The 24194-nt window shown below is 52.4% G+C and overlaps 1 protein-coding gene across 1 annotated transcript in view; it reads left to right on the forward strand.

The window, feature by feature from the left end:
• The first annotated feature begins 6378 nt into the window (after nt 1–6378).
• The window catches only part of ADISSP (adipose secreted signaling protein), a 28211-nt gene continuing 10395 nt past the window's right edge, over nt 6379–24194 (forward strand). The window contains exons 1-4 of the mRNA XM_075332475.1: nt 6379–6483; nt 17578–17661; nt 17942–18084; nt 20043–20181. Of these exons, the coding sequence (XP_075188590.1) occupies nt 17643–17661; nt 17942–18084; nt 20043–20181 (301 nt within the window). The 5' untranslated portion in view covers nt 6379–6483; nt 17578–17642. The remainder of the gene's footprint in view (nt 6484–17577; nt 17662–17941; nt 18085–20042; nt 20182–24194) is intronic.

The raw sequence follows: 24194 nt of genomic DNA on the forward strand, positions 1-24194 counted from the left end.
TAGTGATCGGGCTTGCAGGAGTTAAGTCTCTGCTAGTCTGCTGGTTACCTCTTGGATCACATGCAGTGGGAGACCTATCACAGTCACTCCCCGCCTTTTTAAGATGGAGGAGCCTGTCTTCCCATGCTGACTATAGCTTTTGTTACACCGATCCGTGTGCTGTTGTGTCCCAGTCCTGCTGGTGATTGTATGACTTTGTGCTTGGGTTGTTGTGGATTCTCTCATCGTCTTGTTGTTTCCTCCCTGCTCTTGTTTTCCTCCTTATCACTTGTCTTATACCTCTGTGTGAGCGTGCTGGGTGATCGAGTTTTGGTTTTCCGTGTTTGTCCTTATCTGTGGGTTCTCCCACTCCTGCCCCGACCCTCCCCAGGAGTTGTGGAGAGGGGTTACATGATCAGGGCTGGTCATGAGCAGGGCAAAGAAGATGGCCCAGACATCCTCACCATCAGAGGTACCTCTGGGATCACTGATGGTGAGGGCCTTGTTAGCGGTCCCCGGTTATCCCATCACACCCCGTTTTACCGTTATATTGGTGTATGATATCTTGCTGCTTCATCTATAGCAGTCTGGATTAATCTATAATCCACCTCATATCACCATGGCAGACACAATCTACTATTTTTTTTCCGTTGCTTTACACTGCAGCTTTGCTTCCTTAGGGAATATTTATAATGAAGGACTCAGTCCGAGGATGTGGTAGTCAGAAATCTCCTATTTCATCAGCTCAGATTTCTGCCTTATTTTGACCATGCTTTACACTACCGCTCTGCTCTATGAGGACTAATGTATAATCTTTGACTACAGTATAGCAGCTTTGTGTATAGAAGTCTGAAGAAGTCTGAAATCTACTACTCCTCTCAATATAAAGGTCGGGTTGTTGATTTCCATCCCTCATGCTTTAAACTACAACTCTGCTCCATTTGGGCAGTGCTATGAGTAATGTTTCTGCTGCTCTGTCCCTCCTCTGCTTTACACTGCAGCACTTCTCTTGGGCTCAGTTATAATGGCTCCAGACCACCAGCGCTGTCTATCAGAGTCTATTAGAGTCTGATGCCTCCTAAATCTTTCCTTGTCTTATTTGAGGCTCAGGGCGTTGCTTGGTTCCTCCCCCATGCTTTACACTGCATGTCTGTGAACCCTGTCTAAGGATTGGGCAGGGGGTCCCCACACACATTCAGTCCTCTGGTCCTGTGTATGGGATCAGCTCCAGATGGAAAGACAGAAGTTCTGGAACCCCAGGATCTGATGGAGCAGACGTGGAAAATCAGACACAGGCGACAGAGCTGGAGACGGCACTATGGGTGGGCACCATCATGGCCGGCACTAATATCACCCCCCATCATAAGTGACGGGTCCTGTGGAGACAGGTACTATGGGTGATCAAGAAACAAATGGGGACGGCACCACCTTGAATAAATAGATTATGGAAGTGTGCTCCAACCCATAAATAGAACATAGAAAACAACACATGGGCACAACTACACCAAACATGTACTGGAAAATCCAGAATAATGGAATGAAGCAAGAGGAGTCCCTTGTTGTATGCAAAAAGTGTAAACAAGTTCATTAATAACACAGAGAAATATTATTAAGAACACTTAAAACTGGGGAAGATCAAAGGGGTGATCCACCCATGAACAGTTTAGCACATCACCACTGAAACCTCATGGAATAATACAGATGGAATAAATCACATAGGCTCACAAATACCAGTACCAGAGAACAGTATACAGCAATACATAGTCACCAAATGTAGGACTAACATAAATATGGTACAGATCAGAGAGAGCCAATACAATAGCCACACATGGTGGCGTAACGCGTGGGGCAGGCGCACCCACACCTCCTCTCTCATTATTTACTCATCTGGTATTGTATTGGCTCTCTCTGATCTGTACCATATTTATGTTAGTCCTACATTTGGTGACTATGTATTGCTGTATACTGTTCTCTGGTACTGGTATTTGTGAGCCTATGTGATTTATTCCATCTGTATTATTCCATGAGGTTTCAGTGGTGATGTGCTAAACTGTTCATGGGTGGATCACCCCTTTGATCTTCCCCAGTTTTAAGTGTTCTTAATAATATTTCTCTGTGTTATTAATAAACTTGTTTACACTTTTTGCATACAACAAGGGACTCCTCTTGCTTCATTCCATTATTCTGGATTTTCCAGTATATGTTTGGTGTAGTTGTGCCCACTCTTTCCCGGGTGGTCCTGTGGAGACCTGTGGAGACGGGTACTATGGGGGGGCACCATCATGGCCGGCACTAATATCACCCCCCATCATAAGTGACGGGTCCTGTGGAGACGGGCACTATGGGTGGGCACCATCATGGCCGGCACTAATATCACCCCCCATCATAAGTGACGGGTCCTGTGGAGACGGGCACTATGGGTGGGCACCATCATGGCCGGCACTAATATCACCCCCCATCATAAGTGACGGGTCCTGTGGAGACGGGCACTATGGGTGGGCACCATCATGGCCGGCACTAATATCACCCCCCATCATAAGTGACGGGTCCTGTGGAGACAGGTACTATGGGTGGATACCATCATGGCCGGCACTAATATCACCCCCCATCATAAGTGACGGGTCCTGTGGAGACGGGCACTATGGGTGGGCACCATCATGGCCGGCACTAATATCACCCCCCATCATAAGTGACGGGTCCTGTGGAGACAGGCACTATGGGTGGATACCATCATGGCCGGCACTAATATCACCCCCCATCATAAGTGACGGGTCCTGTGGAGACAGCACTGTGGGTTGCAGTATTAATGGGCACTGTTATATCTAGTATTGGGGTCCTCCTCGGCAGTGCCCTCCGTCCTCAGGGGCCGCTCACATTTACAGGGAGAGGACGTTTCTGTTCTTTGACTTTTCTGCATTTATGTAAATTCGGCTTCTTGTTTTTTGCAAGTGAGAAAACAAATCCCGCCGCTCTGCGGAGGTGACAGGCCGCGGCTATTAATACCGCACCGCGCGTCAGCGCCAGGGGGATGCGGGGTCAGATCGTCCCCGGTCGAGGGTCCGAATTATGATACGTCACCAAATAGTGAAGGAGTTCCAGGCGAGAAATCGAGGCAACTGGGGGCATTAACCAATGGTGCAGCGACTCCCGGGGTTAGAGAACGAGGGGCAGCGACTCCCGGGGTTAGAGAACGAGGGGCAGCGACTCCCGGGGGGTGAGAACGAGGGGCAGCGACTCCCGGGGGGTGAGAACGAGGGGCAGCGACTCCCGGGGTTAGAGAACGAGGGGCAGCGACTCCCGGGGGGTGAGAACGAGGGGCAGCGACTCCCGGGGGGTGAGAACGAGGGGCAGCGACTCCCGGGGGGGTGAAAACGAGGGGCAGCGACTCCCGGGGTTAGAGAACGAGGGGCAGCAACTCCGCGGGAGGTGAGAACGAGGGGCAGTGACTCCGTGGGAGGTGAGAACGAGGGGCAGCGACTCCCCAGGGGGTAAGAACGAGGGGCAGCGACTCCCCAGGGGGTGAGAATGAGGGGCAGCGACTTCCCAGGGGGTGAGAACGAGGGGCAGCGACTCCACAGGGGGTGAGAACGAGGGGCAGCGACTCCACAGGGGGTGAGAACGAGGGGCAGCGACTCCCCGGGGGGTGAGAACGAGGGGCAGCGACTCCCCGGGGGGTGAGAACGAGGGGCAGCGACTCCCCGGGGGGTGAGAACGAGGGGCAGCGACTCCCGGGGGGTGAGAACGAGGGGCAGCGACTCCCGGGGGGTGAGAAAGAGGGGCAGCGACTCCGCGGGAGGTGAGAACGAGGGGCAGTGACTCCCCAGGGGGTGAGAACGAGGGTCTGCGACTCCCCAGGGGGTGAGAACGAGGGGCAGCGACTTCGCAGGAGGTGAGAACGAGGGGCAGCGACTCCCCGGGGGGTGAGAACGAGGGGCAGCGACTCCCGGGGGGTGAGAAAGAGGGGCAGCGACTCCGCGGGAGGTGAGAACGAGGGGCAGTGACTCCGCGGGAGGTGAGAACGAGGGGCAGTGACTCCGCGGGAGGTGAGAACGAGGGGCAGCGACTCCGTGGGAGGTGAGAACGAGGGGCAGCGATTCTGCAGGAGGTGAGAACGAGGGTCGGCGACTCCGCGGGAGGTGAGAACGAGGGGCAGCGACTTCGCAGGAGGTGAGAATGAGGGGCAGCGACTCCTCGAGGGGTGAGAACGAGGGGCAGCGACTCCGCGGGAGGTGAGAACGAGGGGCAGCGACTCCACAGGAGGCTGAGAACGAGGGGCAGCGACTCCGTAGGAGGTGAGAACGAAGGGCAGCGACCCCCGAGGGTGGGAATGAGGAGCAGTGACCCCCGAGGGTGGGAATGAGGTGCAGCGACCCCCGAGGGTGGGAATGAGGTGCAGCGACCCCCGAGGGTGGTAATGAGGTGCAGCAACCCCCGAGGGTGGGAATGAGGTGCAGCAACCCCCGAGGGTGGGAATGAGGTGCAGCGACCCCTGAGGGTGGGAATGAGAGGCGCCGCTCTTGTAAGTGGGAGTGAAAATGATAAGCAGGAGTCATTGTGATTAGATGGAAAAATCTAGTGCGTAGTGAAAGGGGGTAGGAAGGAGGCGCAGCTGCAGTAGCTCTTCCACCTCTGGCCTCTGTGAGAGGAGATCTGATGGCCTCTGATCACAGTGAGGACACAACAATAAGGGAGACCTCACCCCAGCCCACCAGGACATTCCCAGAAGCGGTTTCTCTGTGCGGCCGGGCCCTGCTGGTCTGGTGTTAGCACGGCGGAGGCGGTGGGAGCTGGAAAGCTGTGGACAGGGCCGTGTGGAGGACACGGGGAAGAGGCAATGTGCCGCAGAGGATAGAGCAACAGGTGCAACGTGCTGCAGAGGATAGAGGCAACAGGTGCAACGTGCTGCAGAGGATAGGGGCAACAGGTGCAACGTGCTGCAGAGGATAGGGGCAACAGGTGCAACGTGCTGCAGAGGATAGGGGCAACAGGTGTAACGTGCTGCAGAGGATAGAGGCAACGTGCTGCAGAGGATAGGGGCAACAGGTGCAACGTGCTGCAGAGGATAGAGGCAACAGGTGCAACGTGCTGCAGAGGATAGGGGCAATAGGTGTAACGTGCTGCAGAGGATAGAGGCAACGTGCTGCAGAGAATAGGGGCAACAGGTGTAACGTGCTGCAGAGGATAGAGGCAACGTGCTGCAGAGGATAGGGGCAACAGGTGTAACGTGCTGCAGAGGATAGAGGCAACGTGCTGCAGAGGATAGGGGCAACGTGCTGCAGAGGATAGGGGCAACAGGTGCAACGTGCTGCAGAGGATAGAGGCAACGTGCTGCAGAGGATAGGGGCAACAGGTGCAACGTGCTGCAGAGGATAGAGGCAACAGGTGCAACGTGCTGCAGAGGATAGGGGCAACAGGTGTAACGTGCTGCAGAGGATAGAGGCAACGTGCTGCAGAGGATAGGGGCAACAGGTGTAACGTGCTGCAGAGGATAGAGGCAACGTGCTGCAGAGGATAGGGGCAACAGGTGCAATGTGCTGCAGAGGATAGGGGCAACAGGTGTAACGTGCTGCAGAGGATAGGGGCAACAGGTGCAACGTGCTGCAGAGGATAGGGGCAACAGGTGTAACGTGCTGCAGAGGATGGAGGCAACGTGCTGCAGAGGATAGGGGCAACAGGTGTAACGTGCTGCAGAGGATAGGGGCAACAGGTGTAACGTACTGCAGAGGATAGAGACAACAGGTGCAATATGCTGCAGAGGATAGAGGCAACAGGTGCAATATGCTGCAGAGGATAGAGGCAACAGGTGCAATGTGCCGCAGAGGATAGAGGCAACAGGTGCAACGTGCTGCAGAGAATAGAGGCAACGTGCTGCAGAGGATAGAGGCAACAGGTGCAATGTGCTGCAGAGGATAGAGGCAACAGGTGCAATATGCTGCAGAGGATAGAGGCAACAGGTGCAATGTGCCGCAGAGGATAGAGGCAACAGGTGCAACGTGCTGCAGAGAATAGAGGCAACGTGCTGCAGAGGATAGAGGCAACGTGCTGCAGAGAATAGAGGCAACGTGCCGCAGAGGATAGAGCAACAGGTGCAACGTGCTGCAGAGGATAGAGGCAACGTGCTGCAGAGGATAGAGGCAACGTGCTGCAGAGAATAGAGGCAACTATAGTACTACCCGTCTCCCTGGGCAACGAAAACACTCAGATACTCCTCGCCAACCATTTGCCAACCAGAAAATGGCGTCGATGACGACATCACGGAAACACCAGATCTTGAGGAGGTGTGGTTTGTACAGATGGATGACTTCACATGAGGGGTGTGTCTAAAGAAGCCGCTCAGTTATTACATCCAATGACGGCGCAGTGGGCGGAGTCGAGTCGCTGCTTGCAGTCTGGCGAGGGCGCATTAGCGCTGAGCCTCAGTCTGTGCCCGGGACGTGCGGGCGCTGTGAGGAGGGGAGAGCTGCGCTCCGGCGGCCGCACCTCATCATTCACTACCTGTGACAGGTGAGAACATGGCGGCGGCTCCTCCCGTACTATCCTCCGTACAGTCCCCGGAGCAGCCCGGTCTGCGGGCTCAGTGCGGGGAATAGCGACAGTAGCTCCGGGGTCCTGCGTGTTATCTGCCGCTAATATCGGGTGTCCCGGGATATGGACAATAGTGAGGGGGAGGGCGACGGTATACAGGGGTGATATATATATCGAGGTGCACCTGTATGTGAGGAAGCACTGTGTACAGGTATAATACTGCCCCCTATATACAAGAATATAACTACTATAATACTGCCTCTATGTACAAGAATATAACTACTATAATACTGCCCCTATGTACAAGAATATAACTGCTATAATACTGCCCCTATGTACAAGAATATAACTACTATAATACTGCCCCCTATGTACAAGAATATAACTACTATAATACTGCCCCCTATGTACAAGAATATAACTACTATAATACTGCCCCCTATGTACAAGAATATAACTACTATAATACTGCCCCTATGTACAAGAATATAACTACTATAATACTGCCCCCTATGTACAAGAATATAACTACTATAATACTGCCTCCATGTACAAGAATATAACTACTATAATACTGCCCTTATATACAAGAATATAACTACTATAATACTGCCCTTATATACAAGAATATAACTACTATAATACTGCCCCCTATGTACAAGAATATAACTACTATAATACTGCCCCCTATGTACAAGAATATAACTACTATAATACTGCCCCCTATGTACAAGAATATAACTACTATAATACTGCCCCCTATGTACAAGAATATAACTACTATAATACTGCCCCCTATGTACAAGAATATAACTACTATAATACTGCCCCCTATGTACAAGAATATAACTACTATAATACTACCCCTATGTACAAGAATATAACTACTATAATACTACCCCCTATATACAAGAATATAACTACTATAATACTACCCCCTATATACAAGAATATAACTACTATAATGCTGCCCCCTATGTACAAGAATATAACTACTATAATACTGCCCCCTATGTACAAGAATATAACTACTATAATACTACCCCTATGTACAAGAATATAACTACTATAATACTGCCCCCTATGTACAAGAATATAACTACTATAATACTGCCCCCTATGTACAAGAATATAACTACTATAATACTACCCCTATGTACAAGAATATAACTACTATAATACTACCCCCTATGTACAAGAATATAACTACTATAATACTGCCCCTATGTACAAGAATATAACTACTATAATATTGCCCCTATGTACAAGAATATAACTACTATAATACTGCCCCCTATGTGCAAGAATATAACTACTATAATACTGCCCCCTATGTACAAGAATATAACTACTATAATACTGCCCCCTATGTACAAGAATATAACTACTATAATACTGCCCCCTATGTACAAGAATATAACTACTATAATACTGCCCCCTATGTACAAGAATATAACTACTATAATACTGCCCCCTATGTACAAGAATATAACTACTATAATACTGCCCCCTATGTACAAGAATATAACTACTATAATACTACCCCTATGTACAAGAATATAACTACTATAATACTACCCCTATGTACAAGAATATAACTACTATAATACTACCCCCTATATACAAGAATATAACTACTATAATACTACCCCCTATATACAAGAATATAACTACTATAATGCTGCCCCCTATATACAAGAATATAACTACTATAATACTGCCCCTATGTACAAGAATATAACTACTATAATACTGCCCCCTATGTACAAGAATATAACTACTATAATACTGCCCTATGTACAAGAATATAACTACTATAATACTGCCCCCTATATACAAGAATATAACTACTATAATACTGCCCCTATATACAAGAATATAACTACTATAATACTGCCCCTATGTACAAGAATATAACTACTATAATACTGCCCCTATGTACAAGAATATAACTACTATAATACTGCCTCCATGTACAAGAATATAACTACTATAATACTGCCCCTATGTACAAGAATATAACTACTATAATGCTGCCCCCTATATACAAGAATATAACTACTATAATACTGCTCCTATGTACAAGAATATAACTACTATAATACTGCCCCCTATGTACAAGAATATAACTACTATAATACTGCCCTATGTACAAGAATATAACTACTATAATACTGCTCCTATGTACAAGAATATAACTACTATAATACTGCCCCCTATGTACAAGAATATAACTACTATAATACTGCCCTATGTACAAGAATATAACTACTATAATACTGCCCCCTATATACAAGAATATAACTACTATAATACTGCTCCTATGTACAAGAATATAACTACTATAATACTACTACCAGCTATCGACCCATATCACTACTCCCACTTGCCTCAAAACTCCTGGAACAGCATGTCCATGCTGAACTTTCCTCCCACCTCTCCTCTAACGCTCTCTTTGACAACCTACAGTCCGGCTTCCGTCCACATCACTCTACCGAAACTGCCCTGACTAAAATCACAAATGACTTGCTTACTGCCAAAGCGAACAAGCACTTCTCTATACTCCTACTCCTAGACCTGTCCTCAGCCTTCGATACCGTTGACCACTCCCTTCTATTACAGACCCTCTCTTCCCTTGCTGTCAGAGATCTTGCCCTCTCTTGGATCTCTTCATACCTCTCAAATCGCACTTTCAGTGTCTCCCACTCCCACACAACCTCTTCATCCCACCATCTCTCTGTTGGTGTCCCTCAAGGCTCTGTCCTAGGACCCCTACTTTTCTCGATCTACACATTTGGCCTGGGACAACTCATAAAGTCCCATGGCTTCCAATACCACCTATATGCCGATGACACCCAGATCTACCTCTCTGGCCCAGATGCCACATCTCTGCTGTCCAAAATCCCGAAATGTCTATCTGCTATATCCTCCTTCTTCTCCTCTCGCTTCCTAAAGCTCAATGTGGCCAAAACTGAACTAATCATCTTTCCTCCGTCTCACCTACACTCTCCACCTGATCTATCTATTACAATAAATAACACCACGCTCTCGCCAGTACCCAAAGTTCGCTGCCTCGGAGTGACCTTTGACTCTGCCTTATCCTTCATACCACACATCCAATCCCTCACCACCTCCTGCCGTCTTCAACTCAAAAATATTTCCAGAATCCGCCCTTTCCTCAATTTGCAATCTACTAAAATGCTAGTGCATGCCCTCATAATCTCCCGCCTCGACTACTGTAACATCCTCCTCTGTGGCCTCCCTGCCAACACGCTTGCCCCTCTCCAGTCCATCCTTAACTCTGCTGCCCGACTTATCCACCTCTCTCCTCAATACCACCCCGCTTCTCCCCTCTGCATGTCCCTCCACTGGCTTCCAATCCTCCACCGTATCCAATTCAAACTTCTAACACTGACCTACACAGCTGTGCATAATCTTTCCCCTCCGTACATCTCCGAACTACTCTCCCACTACACTCCAACACGTCACCTCCGGTCCTCCCAAGATCTCCTCCTCTCCTCCGCTCTCATTCGCTCCTCACGCAACCGACTCCAAGACTTCTCCCGAGCATCCCCAGTCTCCTGGAACTCGCTGCCTCAACACGTCAGACTATCCCCTACCCTTGCAAACTTCAAACGGAACCTGAAAACGCACCTGTTCAGAAATGCCTACAATCTACAATGAACTCGCTGCCGCCCGACCACCGTGCGGAGCTGCCGCCCGACCACCGTGCGGAGCTGCCGCCCGACCACCGTGCGGAGCTGCCGCCCGACCACCGTGCGGAGCTGCCGCCCGACCACCGTGCGGAGCTGCCGCCCGACCACCGTGCGGAGCTGCCGCCCGACCACCGTGCGGAGCTGCCGCCCGACCACCGTGCGGAGCTGCCGCCCGACCACCGTGCGGAGCTGCCGCCCGACCACCGTGCGGAGCTGCCGCCCGACCACCGTGCGGAGCTGCCGCCCGACCACCGTGCGGAGCCGCCGCCCGACTACCGTGCGGAGCCGCCGCCTGACCTACACCCCACCTATTGTCTCCTCCCCATAATCCTATAGAATGTAAGCCCGCAAGGGTAGGGCCCTCTTCCCTCTGTACTAGTCTGTCTACTGTAACTTGTATACGTATTTTGTATGTAACCCCCCTTCTCATGTACAGCACCATGGAATTAATGGTGCTCTATAAATAAATAATAATAATAATAATAATAATACTGCCTCTATGTACAAGAATATAACTACTATAATACTACCCCCTATATACAAGAATATAACTACTATAATACTGCTCCTATGTACAAGAATATAACTACTATAATACTGCCCCCTATGTACAAGAATATAACTACTATAACACTGCCCTCTATATACAAGAATATAACTACTATAACACTGCCCTCTATATACAAGAATATAACTACTATAATACTGCTCCTATGTACAAGAATATAACTACTATAATACTGCCCTCGATGTACAAGAATATAACTACTATAATACTGCTCCTATGTACAAGAATATAACTACTATAATACTGCCCCCTATGTACAAGAATATAACTACTATAACACTGCCCTCTATATACAAGAATATAACTTCTATAACACTGCCCTCTATATACAAGAATATAACTACTATAATACTGCCCCCTATATACAAGAATATAACTACTATAATACTGTCCCCTATGTACAAGAATATAACTACTATAATACTGCCCCCTATGTACAAGAATATAACTACTATAATACTGCCCCTATGTACAAGAATATAACTACTATAATACTGCCCCTATGTACAAGAATATAACTACTATAATACTGCTCCTATGTACAAGAATATAACTACTATAATACTGCCCCCTATGTACAAGAATATAACTACTATAACACTGCCCTCTATATACAAGAATATAACTTCTATAACACTGCCCTCTATATACAAGAATATAACTACTATAATACTGCCCCCTATATACAAGAATATAACTACTATAATACTGTCCCCTATGTACAAGAATATAACTACTATAATACTGCCCCCTATGTACAAGAATATAACTACTATAATACTGCCCCTATGTACAAGAATATAACTACTATAATACTGCCCCTATGTACAAGAATATAATTACTATAATACTGCCCCTATGTACAAGAATATAATTACTATAATACTGCCCCTATGTACAAGAATATTACTACTATAATACTGCCTCTATGTACAAGAATATAACTACTATAATACTGCTCCCTATGTACAAGAATATAACTACTATAATACTGCCCCTATGTACAAGAATATAATTACTATAAGGGTATGTGCGCACGTTGCTTTTTACCTGCTTTTTACCTGCTTTTTTGCTGCTTTTTCTTCTGCGCTGTTTAATGCCAAAATGGATGTGTTCTTCTATTCAAGCAAAGTCTATGGGAATTTGGGTTTCTTGTTCACACTATTGTTGTTCAAAATGCTGCCTTTTTGTGGCAGAACTTTGGTCAAAAACTCAGCTTTGCAGTGCAAAACCCAAATGGCAAAAACAATTGACATGTTGCTTCTTTGAAAAGCTGAGTTTTTGACCAAAGTTCTGCCACAAAAAGGCAGCATTTTGAACAACATAGTGTGAACAAGAAACCCAAATTCCCATAGACTTTGCTTGAATAGAAGAACACATCCATTTTGGCATTAAACAGCGCAGAAGAAAAAGCAGCAAAAAAGCAGGTAAAAAGCAGGTAAAAAGCAACGTGCGCACATACCCTCATACTGCCCCTATGTACAAGAATATAATTACTATAATACTGCCCCTATGTACAAGAATATAACTACTATAATACTGCCCCTATGTACAAGAATATAACTACTATAATACTGCCCCTATGTACAAGAATATAACTACTATAATACTGCCCCCTATATACAAGAATATAACTACTATAATACTGCCCCTATGTACAAGAATATAACTACTATAATACTGCCCCCTATATACAAGAATATAACTACTATAATACTGCCCCTATATACAAGAATATAACTACTATAATACTGCCCCTATGTACAAGAATATAACTACTATAATACTGCCCCTATGTACAAGAATATAACTACTATAATACTGCCCCCTATATACAAGAATATAACTACTATAATACTGCCCCTATGTACAAGAATATAACTACTATAATACTGCCCCCTATATACAGGAATATAACTACTATAATACTGCCCCCTATATACAGGAATATAACTACTATAATACTGCCCCCTATATACAAGAATATAACTACTATAATACTGCCCCTATATACAGGAATATAACTACTATAATACTGCCCCCTATGTACAAGAATATAACTGCTATAATACTGCCACTATGTACAAGAATATAACTACTATAATACTGCCCCTATGTACAAGAATATAACTACTATAATACTGTCCCTATGTACAAGAATATAACTACTATAATACTGCCCCTATGTACAAGAATATAACTACTATAATACTGCCCCTATGTACAAGAATATAACTACTATAATACTGCCACTATGTACAAGAATATAACTACTATAATACTGCCCCCTGTGTACAAGAATATAACTACTATAATACTGCCACTATATACAAGAATATAACTGCTATAATACTGCCACTATGTACAAGAATATAACTACTATAATACTGCCCCCTGTGTACAAGAATATAACTGCTATAATACTGCCCCTATGTACAAGAATATAACTGCTATAATACTGCTCCCTATATACAAGAATATAACTACTATAATACTGCCACCTATATACAAGAATATAACTACTATAATACTGCCCCCTATATACAAGAATATAACTACTATAATACTTCCCCCTATATACAGGAATATAACTACTATAATACTGCCCCCTATATACAGGAATATAACTACTATAATACTGCCCCCTATATACAAGAATATAACTACTATAATACTGCCCCCTATATACAAGAATATACCTACTATAATACTGCCCCCTATATACAAGAATATAACTACTATAATACTGCCCCCTATATACAAGAATATAACTACTATAATACTGCCCCCTATATACAGGAATATAACTACTATAATACTGCCCCCTATATACAGGAATATAACTACTATAATACTGCCCCCTATATACAGGAATATAACTACTATAATACTGCCCCCTATATACAGGAATATAACTACTATAAACAATAAGATAAAGAGTTGCACACCAGTCACAATGTATAGGGGAATAATGAAAAGCATAACTGCTATATGAATACTAGACTGAAAAATACAATGGACTATCTGAAATAAGTGAAAAACATGAAAATGGTATCTGCATAACTGCTATGAAAAATAGAAATGAGAGATATTTAGCCATTGTATTGATCAATGCAAAGGAGCCCCAAAACCAAACGCCAAGGTAATCTCTATTTTTGGGGTCCCTAACCTATGTGTAACCTCACCTGCAGTTAAAAAACTTGCTCTGTATGGGAAGCAAGGGACCAAGCTATATATGTGTGAAATAAGAGACATGGCTATGGGTTGGGCAGGGTTCTCAGACAAAAAGTGCATACTAACTAAAGAATGTATGTCTGGAACACCAATGGTGTGAACAGGGTGCAAGACTCAAAAATATACAACTAAACAATAAGATAAAGAGTTGCACACCAGTCACAATGTATAGGGGAATAATGAAAAGCATAACTGCTATATGAATACTAGACTGAAAAATACAATGGACTATCTGAAATAAGTGAAAAACATGAAAATGGTATCTGCATAACTGCTATGAAAAATAGAAATGAGAGATATTTAGCCATTGTATTGATCAATGCAAAGGAGCCCCAAAACCAAACGCCAAGGTAATCTCTATTTTTGGGGTCCCTAACCTATGTGTAACCTCACCTGCAGTTAAAAAACTTGCTCTGTATGGGAAGCAAGGGACCAAGCTATATATGTGTGAAATAAGAGACATGGCTATGGGTGGGGCAGGGTTCTCAGACAAAAAGTGCATACTAACTAAAGAATGTATGTCTGGAACACCAATGGTGTGAACAGGGTGCAAGACTCAAAAATATACAACTAAACAATAAGATAAAGAGTTGCACACCAGTCACAATGTATAACTACTATAATACTGCCCCCTATATACAGGAATATAACTACTATAATACTACCCCTATGTACAAGAATATAACTACTATAATACTGCCCCCTATATACAGGAATATAACTACTATAATACTGCCCCCTATGTACAAGAATATAACTACTATAATACTGCCCCCTATATACAGGAATATACCTACTATAATACTGCCCCTATGTACAAGAATATAACTACTATAATACTGCCCCCTATATACAGGAATATAACTACTATAATACTGCCCCCTATATACAGGAATATAACTACTATAATACAGCCTGGCCACACGACTCTGCCAGGGGTCTGCCCGCATGGGGCTGCCCCCTCTGCTGGGGTCCGTCTGCCCGCATGGGGCTGCCCCCTCTGCTGGGGTCCGTCTGCTTGCATGGGGCTGCCCCCTCTGCTGGGGTCCGTCTGCTTGCATGGGGCTGCCCCCTCTGCTGGGGTCCGCACGTTCTGACACAGAAGCCCTTGTGGTGCTGAGGAGCCGGCGCCGTCTCATTTGTGTCATTGTGCACTGACCGGTCGTGTGTTGGTGACTATAGGGCATTGTTATTTTTGGGTTTCCCCTCGTTAGTCGCTGTTTGTCCTGAGCCGCTCCGCTATCCCCCTCCACCACCGCCCGCACCGTGTGAATCCTCGTCTCCGTTCACAGCAGCATTAGTGTCATCTAAAAGGATTTTTATCCAATTTGCAGGTTTTAATGCAACAATGGTAATAAATCCGCAGGGAGCGTTCCCAGACGTCTGAGCCGCGGAGTGCGGGGCTGATACTGGGGGAATACTGTACATGGAGCTCGGGGGGATTAGTGTCCTTGCGTTCTCCTCGGAGCACACGGTGGTGGTCACAGAACTTCCCCCATTAAGCTCATTACCCTGGATGACACCTGGTGGTGCAATAACAGTTATATACCCTGAGCGTGGTGCAGCGGGTGAGGAGTAATGGTGGGCACTGAGGACGTTGGGATGGATGATCTATGGGTTGGAGAGGCTCCTTCACGCTCTGGATGGAACGGCTTGGGTGGCATCTTGCGCTCTGGACTGGGGCTTGGGTGGCTTCTCGCCCTCTGGGCTGGGGCTTGGGCGGTTTTCTCGCCCTCTGGGCTGGGGCTTGGGCGGTTTTCTCGCCCTCTGGGCTGGGGCTTGGGCGGTTTTCTCGCCCTCTGGGCTGGGGCTTGGGCGGTTTTCTCGCCCTCTGGGCTGGGGCTTGGGCGGTTTTCTCGCCCTCTGGGCTGGGGCTTGGGCGGTTTTCTCGCCCTCTGGGCTGGGGCTTGGGCGGTTTTCTCGCCCTCTGGGCTGGGGCTTGGGCGGTTTTCTCGCCCTCTGGGCTGGGGCTTGGGCGGTTTTCTCGCCCTCTGGGCTGGGGCTTGGGCGGTTTTCTCGCCCTCTGGGCTGGGGCTTGGGCGGTTTTCTCGCCCTCTGGGCTGGGGCTTGGGCGGTTTTCTCGCCCTCTGGGCTGGGGCTTGGGCGGTTTTCTCGCCCTCTGGGCTGGGGCTTGGGCGGTTTTCTCGCCCTCTGGGCTGGGGCTTGGGCGGTTTTCTCGCCCTCTGGGCTGGGGCTTGGGCGGTTTTCTCGCCCTCTGGGCTGGGGCTTGGGCGGTTTTCTCGCCCTCTGGGCTGGGGCTTGGGCGGTTTTCTCGCCCTCTGGGCTGGGGCTTGGGCGGTTTTCTCGCCCTCTGGGCTGGGGCTTGGGCGGTTTTCTCGCCCTCTGGGCTGGGGCTTGGGCGGTTTTCTCGCCCTCTGGGCTGGGGCTTGGGCGGTTTTCTCGCCCTCTGGGCTGGGGCTTGGGCGGTTTTCTCGCCCTCTGGGCTGGGGCTTGGGCGGTTTTCTCGCCCTCTGGGCTGGGGCTTGGGCGGTTTTCTCGCCCTCTGGGCTGGGGCTCGGGCGGTTTTCTCGCCCTCTGGGCTGGGGCTCGGGCGGTTTTCTCGCCCTCTGGGCTGGGGCTCGGGCGGTTTTCTCGCCCTCTGGGCTGGGGCTCGGGCGGTTTTCTCGCCCTCTGGGCTGGGGCTCGGGCGGTTTTCTCGCCCTCTGGGCTGGGGCTCGGGCGGTTTTCTCGCCCTCTGGGCTGGGGCTCGGGCGGTTTTCTCGCCCTCTGGGCTGGGGCTCGGGCGGTTTTCTCGCCCTCTGGGCTGGGGCTCGGGCGGTTTTCTCGCCCTCTGGGCTGGGGCTCGGGCGGTTTTCTCGCCCTCTGGGCTGGGGCTCGGGCGGTTTTCTCGCCCTCTGGGCTGGGGCTCGGGCGGTTTTCTCGCCCTCTGGGCTGGGGCTCGGGCGGTTTTCTCGCCCTCTGGGCTGGGGCTCGGGCGGTTTTCTCGCCCTCTGGGCTGGGGCTCGGGCGGTTTTCTCGCCCTCTGGGCTGGGGCTCGGGCGGTTTTCTCGCCCTCTGGGCTGGGGCTCGGGCGGTTTTCTCGCCCTCTGGGCTGGGGCTCGGGCGGTTTTCTCGCCCTCTGGGCTGGGGCTCGGGCGGTTTTCTCGCCCTCTGGGCTGGGGCTCGGGCGGTTTTCTCGCCCTCTGGGCTGGGGCTCGGGCGGTTTTCTCGCCCTCTGGGCTGGGGCTCGGGCGGTTTTCTCGCCCTCTGGGCTGGGGCTCGGGCGGTTTTCTCGCCCTCTGGGCTGGGGCTCGGGCGGTTTTCTCGCCCTCTGGGCTGGGGCTCGGGCGGTTTTCTCGCCCTCTGGGCTGGGGCTCGGGCGGTTTTCTCGCCCTCTGGGCTGGGGCTCGGGCGGTTTTCTCGCCCTCTGGGCTGGGGCTCGGGCGGTTTTCTCGCCCTCTGGGCCGGGGCTCGGGCGGAGTCCGACGCTCTGGGCTCTGGTGGCATTGTGCTCCCGTTCCAGAGAGAGCTGTGGGATATGGATGCGCCTCAGTACCTCTATACATGGACGTCTCCTTGTGCGGTCTCCCCTCACCCCCTCTTCTGTGTTCTTAGGTACAGACCCCGCTCCACAATGGACTCTGATTATTGACTGGAGGAAGGAGCCACGGGTGCGATCGATGGCTACAGCAAAGAAAGGTGAGGTGGTCTCTCCCCTGTGTATATCTGTAGTGGTGCAGTCCTTAGCCGCCATTCAGCCCTATATGCGAGCTCTCCATCCCCTGCAGGCTGTATGCACCCTCCTGACTTGGGGGTGACAGAGACCCCAGTCCAAGTCCCATCACCAGCTGAGACGTACCCTTCCCCCGTTATCACAGCTTGGTCTGCATGGTTCAGTGTCTCGTGTGCTGCGGGTGCTGAGATCGGGGTCGCTGTGTGATGTGCCCTGTTAATAAGTGTAAGTTTCCTTCCTCTCCAGGTGCGAAGCCCAAAGTCTCGGGCGTGCGCTTTGCCACCGGCCTCTCTGAGGAGGGGTCCCACAGCCACGTGCACTTTGAGGAGAAGCTCCATGACTCGGTGGTGATGGTCTCTGAGGAACAGGATGGCAATTACCTAGTGAAGGTACAAGGGATGCCCTGAGCAGGGATGGGTCAGGAGGACTGTGGAGTCCTGAGGATGGAGCATCGCTCCCGGGCTCGGGGGGGGGGGGGGGGGTGTATATGTATGTGTATATAGTATATGCATGCGGGGTCCTCATACTCCCGGCACAGGCGTGCACCTTGCTGCTATATATGAGCCCCTGGATACATGTATACACCTCAGTGCGGTGTCCGAGCCTCCGCTCAGCTCTTGCTGACGCCGTTGTCTGTTTGGAGCTTATTATCTTATTAGAGGAGATTACAGCAGAGCCGAGCGCGCGGTGGCTTTGGGTAAATGACCATTAATTGCACCCTGTGTGGTGCGGGCGCTGTGCCAGGGCACCTGAATACCGGGCAGACACATGAGTAGTGCCGCACTGCCCGCCAGAAATAAACCACAACCTCCGGACTGAAATTCTTCTGCTTAATCTTATTTTAAGGGGATTGCGGGTTTCTGCCTGTGCAGTGTTGTGCAGTGTTGTGCAGTGTATCATGTTCTGATCTACGGCTCCTCCGGTCACAGTGCTGATACAATCCTTCAGCATTATGGGGGTATGAGGAGTCCAGGGTCCCAGCAGATGAGGGGGTCGTTATATTCTAGGGGCATATGGCAGGCGGGGAGGTGCGGGTGTTTATTGGGGCTGGTGTGTTTTGTTCTGGGCATTGTACCTGGGTTACATTTACTGATATTGGGCTTTCTAAGAGGGTTAGTGTTCTTAGTATTAGGTATGCCGGTGGATACCTTTTTAGCGGGCTGGCTGGGGGCAGGTAACTGGGGGCTGCTGGCTGGGTGGGGGCAGGTAACTGGGGGCTGCTGGCTGGGTGGGGGCAGGTAACTGGGGGCTGCTGGCTGGGTGGGGGCAGGTAACTGGGTGCTGCTGGGTGCTGTGAGCGCATACTATTGGGGTGCCACTGTTGGGTTGGTTCTGACTCTACCCCCATCTTCTGGCCCCGGGTGCAGCTTGTAGGTCTCGGGTGAGGTTTGCTGGTCCCAGAATCTGACATGATAGTGATAGACATTAGGTCAGGGATGTAGTAATAATCGTTATTAACCCTTCCTTCTTGTAAGCGTCCACTGTGGTCTTTGCCCAGTACATGGGTGAGATGATGGCAGGAGCTGCTGATGAGAGGCCATCTGGGATTGTGCGGAGGAGATGGGAATGCTCACAATTAATAACCTTATAATCGTGCGGCTGTGTGGAGGGGGTTGTGCGGCTGTGTGGAGGGGGTTGTGCGGCTGTGTGGAGGGGGTTGTGCGGCTGTGTGGAGGGGGTTGTGCGGCTGTGTGGAGGGGGTTGTGCGGCTGTGTGGAGGGGGTTGCGCGGCTGTGTGGAGGGGGTTGCGCGGCTGTGTGGAGGGGTTGCGCGGCTGTGTGGAGGGGGTTGCGCGGCTGTGTGGAGGGGGTTGCGCGGCTGTGTGGAGGGGGTTGCGCGGCTGTGTGGAGGGGGTTGCGCGGCTGCGTGGAGGGGTTTGCGCGGCTGCGGGGAGGGGTTTGCGCGGCTGTGGGGAGGAGGTTATGCGGCGCGGCGGCTGTGGGGGGGCAGGTTCTGCGGCGACTGGTGGCGGCTGTGGGGCATAGTGGGGTGGTGCTGTTCAGCGGTTGTGGGGGGCCCTTGGCGCAGCGGTTGTGGGGCATGGTGGGTGGCGCGGTGTGGCAGATGTGGGGTGACTCAGCACACTGACTCTGGGTGGTGGTGCGGCGGCTGTGGGGTGCGCAGTGCGGTAGCTGTGGGTGGCACGGTGCAGCCTTCACAGACCGCTGTCCCCATCACGCAGTGGATCCCTCCCCCATCCGGTCGGTGGTCAGGACGCCATTGATCCTCATGAGCTCGGCGGATCTGCTGCTCTGTGTAATAACCCCTCGTCATCCTCTCCGGAGAGGACGTCTTCTTCCACCTCGCTCGGACGTCGTCTTTCTCTGACTTTCTCCTTCCTTCGCAGGTCGGTTTTCTGAAGATTCTTCACAAATACGAGATCTCGTTCACGCTGCCGGCGCTGCAGCGGCTCGGGAGGAATATCTGTGCAGTGTCTCTTCCTAACCTGAACCTCCGGGTGACCGCCATCACCGCCCTCCCTGAAGGTAAGACCTCCGCCGGACAGCACACCGCCACCGGTCGTACTTTAGACCATGTACCCACCAGAGGTGATGTGTGACACCGGGGGGTCTGCGGCCGGGAGGGGGCACAACTGTGGGGTATAAAGTCCTGCACAAAGCTTCAGTGTATCTCTGCCCATCCTGCCCGCACGGTCAGGGGGTTTGGTATACATTGTGTGACTATCTACACTGATACAGTGTAACGAGCCCTCAGCTGTGAGCAGGCAGGGTTCAGTCCTCTGTGTCTGATCTGAGGTGTGGTCTGCTGTGATCTGTCCCTGAGGCTGGGCAGAATGTGTGGTGCCGTGGAGTTGTAATAACGCTGCTATTTATACCGCCGATCGGGGGAATAGTGGGGAAAAACACCCCCCCCCCCACCCCCGTGTGTAATGAGTGCCGAGTAATTGCTCCATGTCCTGACTGATGTGAGCGGCCCCCGTCCCCGGGGACACGGCGCTTGTTTTTATATTTGGGTGGGGGCCACAGCCTTCACTTTAGACTGATCCGTTACTGAGAGGCCCAATAATTCCCCCTATACAGAGGTGTATGTGCCCAGTATGGCTGTGTGGTGGGCCTGTGGGGGGAGGATGAGCAGTTCTGGACCCCTCACCCATTGGTCAGAGGCTCATTAGAGAATCTGCGCTCACCGGTAAATGGCAGAGTAAGTGAATTAGTGGGAGTCTGGAGCCGGCCGGACGCCGCTGAGAGCTCAGCGTTTAGTGTCAGCGTGAGGAGGTGATGTCCTATATTCGCCCAGCACCGTCCCCGCCGATCTGCCGTACCACCGAGACCGCGACGTCCTCGGGGAAATCTCCGGAGCCCCCAGCGCGGCTCAGCACTGGCAGATGGCACGTCTCCGGAGGAGTCACACAGGATGGGGGCGCCGCGCCAGGAATAAGAATAGGATATTCACTGCTCCGCACGCTGACAATCCTGCGGGTTTCCTTTGTTTTTCTTGCTCTTTCCAATTAAGAGATTAATGAATGACTCTAAAGTCTAAACTGTGCTCTAGAAACTGCCGCACCAAAAGTGACTGACGATGAGCATAGACCGTATGACCCACACAATACTGACTGCTAGAGGCCATGCACTCCACCGCTCAGCGGGGCACAGTCTGCCGCACCCCCACACTGACACTGGGGTTACTGGTGTATACAGCACTGGATGCCCTCGCTCCTTATATACCACCTCCTCCCTGACTGCCCACCTTCCCCCTCTCCTTATATACCGCCTCCTCCCTGACTGCCCACCTTCCCCCTCTCTCCTTATATACCGCCTCCTCCCTGACTGCCCACCTTCCCTCTCTCCTTATATACCGCCCCCCCTCCCCCCCCTCCCCCCCCCCTCCCCCCCCCCCCCCCCCTCCCCCCCCCTCCCCCCCCCCCCCCTCCCACCTCCCCCCCCCTCCCCCCCCCCCCGCCCCCCCCCCCCCCCTCCCCCCCCCCCCTCCCCCCCCTCCCCCCTCCCTCCCCCCCCCCCTCCCCCCCCCCCCCCCCCTCCCCCCCCCCCCCCCCTCCCCGCCCCCCCTCCCCCCCCCCGCCCCCCCCCCTCCCCTCGCCCCCCTGCCCCCCTCCCCCGCCCCCCCCCCCCTCCCCCCCGCCCCCTACTGCCCACCTTCCCCCTCTCTCCTTATATACCGCCTCCTCCCTGACTGCCCACCTTCCCCTCTCGTCCTCCCTGACTGCCCTCCTCCCCTCGTCCTCCCTGACTGCCCACCTTCCCCCTCTCTCCTTATATACCGCCTCCTCCCTGACTGCCCTCCTTCCCCTCCTCCGCCTCCTCCCCTGACTGCCCTCCTTCCCCCTCTCCGGTCCCCCTCCCCCTGACTGCCCTCCTTCCCCCCTCTCCTCCTTCCCTCCTCCCTCCCTGACTGCCCTCCTTCCCTCTCGGTCCTCCCTGACTGCCCTCCTTCCCTCTCGGTCCTCCCTGACTGCCCTCCTTCCCTCTCGGTCCTCCCTGACTGCCCTCCTTCCCTCTCGGTCCTCCCTGACTGCCCCTCCTTCCCTCTCGGTCCTCCCTGACTGCCCTCCTTCCCTCTCGGTCCTCCCTGACTGCCCTCCTTCCCTCTCGGTCCTCCCTGACTGCCCTCCTTCCCTCTCGGTCCTCCCTGACTGCCCTCCTTCCCTCTCGGTCCTCCCTGACTGCCCTCCTTCCCTCTCGGTCCTCCCTGACTGCCCTCCTTCCCTCTCGGTCCTCCCTGACTGCCCTCCTTCCCTCTCGGTCCTCCCTGACTGCCCTCCTTCCCTCTCGGTCCTCCCTGACTGCCCTCCTTCCCTCTCGGTCCTCCCTGACTGCCCTCCTTCCCTCTCGGTCCTCCCTGACTGCCCTCCTTCCCTCTCGGTCCTCCCTGACTGCCCTCCTTCCCTCTCGGTCCTCCCTGACTGCCCTCCTTCCCTCTCGGTCCTCCCTGACTGCCCTCCTTCCCTCTCGGTCCTCCCTGACTGCCCTCCTTCCCTCTCGGTCCTCCCTGACTGCCCTCCTTCCCTCTCGGTCCTCCCTGACTGCCCTCCTTCCCTCTCGGTCCTCCCTGACTGCCCTCCTTCCCTCTCGGTCCTCCCTGACTGCCCTCCTTCCCTCTCGGTCCTCCCTGACTGCCCTCCTTCCCTCTCGGTCCTCCCTGACTGCCCTCCTTCCCTCTCGGTCCTCCCTGACTGCCCTCCTTCCCTCTCGGTCCTCCCTGACTGCCCCTCCTTCCCTCTCGGTCCTCCCTGACTGCCCTCCTTCCCTCTCGGTCCTCCCTGACTGCCCTCCTTCCCTCTCGGTCCTCCCTGACTGCCCTCCTTCCCTCTCGGTCCTCCCTGACTGCCCTCCTTCCCTCTCGGTCCTCCCTGACTGCCCTCCTTCCCTCTCGGTCCTCCCTGACTGCCCTCCTTCCCTCTCGGTCCTCCCTGACTGCCCTCCTTCCCTCTCGGTCCTCCCTGACTGCCCTCCTTCCCTCTCGGTCCTCCCTGACTGCCCTCCTTCCCTCTCGGTCCTCCCTGACTGCCCTCCTTCCCTCTCGGTCCTCCCTGACTGCCCTCCTTCCCTCTCGGTCCTCCCTGACTGCCCTCCTTCCCTCTCGGTCCTCCCTGACTGCCCTCCTTCCCTCTCGGTCCTCCCTGACTGCCCTCCTTCCCTCTCGGTCCTCCCTGACTGCCCTCCTTCCCTCTCGGTCCTCCCTGACTGCCCTCCTTCCCTCTCGGTCCTCCCTGACTGCCCTCCTTCCCTCTCGGTCCTCCCTGACTGCCCTCCTTCCCTCTCGGTCCTCCCTGACTGCCCTCCTTCCCTCTCGGTCCTCCCTGACTGCCCTCCTTCCCTCTCGGTCCTCCCTGACTGCCCTCCTTCCCTCTCGGTCCTCCCTGACTGCCCTCCTTCCCTCTCGGTCCTCCCTGACTGCCCTCCTTCCCTCTCGGTCCTCCCTGACTGCCCTCCTTCCCTCTCGGTCCTCCCTGACTGCCCTCCTTCCCTCTCGGTCCTCCCTGACTGCCCTCCTTCCCTCTCGGTCCTCCCTGACTGCCCTCCTTCCCTCTCGGTCCTCCCTGACTGCCCTCCTTCCCTCTCGGTCCTCCCTGACTGCCCTCCTTCCCTCTCGGTCCTCCCTGACTGCCCTCCTTCCCTCTCGGTCCTCCCTGACTGCCCTCCTTCCCTCTCGGTCCTCCCTGACTGCCCTCCTTCCCTCTCGGTCCTCCCTGACTGCCCTCCTTCCCTCTCGGTCCTCCCTGACTGCCCTCCTTCCCTCTCGGTCCTCCCTGACTGCCCTCCTTCCCTCTCGGTCCTCCCTGACTGCCCTCCTTCCCTCTCGGTCCTCCTGACTGCCCTCCTTCCCTCTCGGTCCTCCCTGACTGCCCTCCTTCCTCTCGGTCCTCCCTGACTGCCCTCCTTGCCTCTCGTCCTCCTGACTGCCCTCCTTGCCTCTCGTCCTCCCTGACTGCCCTCCTTGCCTCTCGGTCCTCCCTGACTGCCCTCCTTGCCTCTCGGTCCTCCCTGACTGCCCTCCTTGCCTCTCGTCCTCCCTGACT

This window comes from Anomaloglossus baeobatrachus, chromosome 1 (assembly GCF_048569485.1).
Source record: "Anomaloglossus baeobatrachus isolate aAnoBae1 chromosome 1, aAnoBae1.hap1, whole genome shotgun sequence".
NCBI lineage: Eukaryota > Metazoa > Chordata > Amphibia > Anura > Aromobatidae > Anomaloglossus > Anomaloglossus baeobatrachus.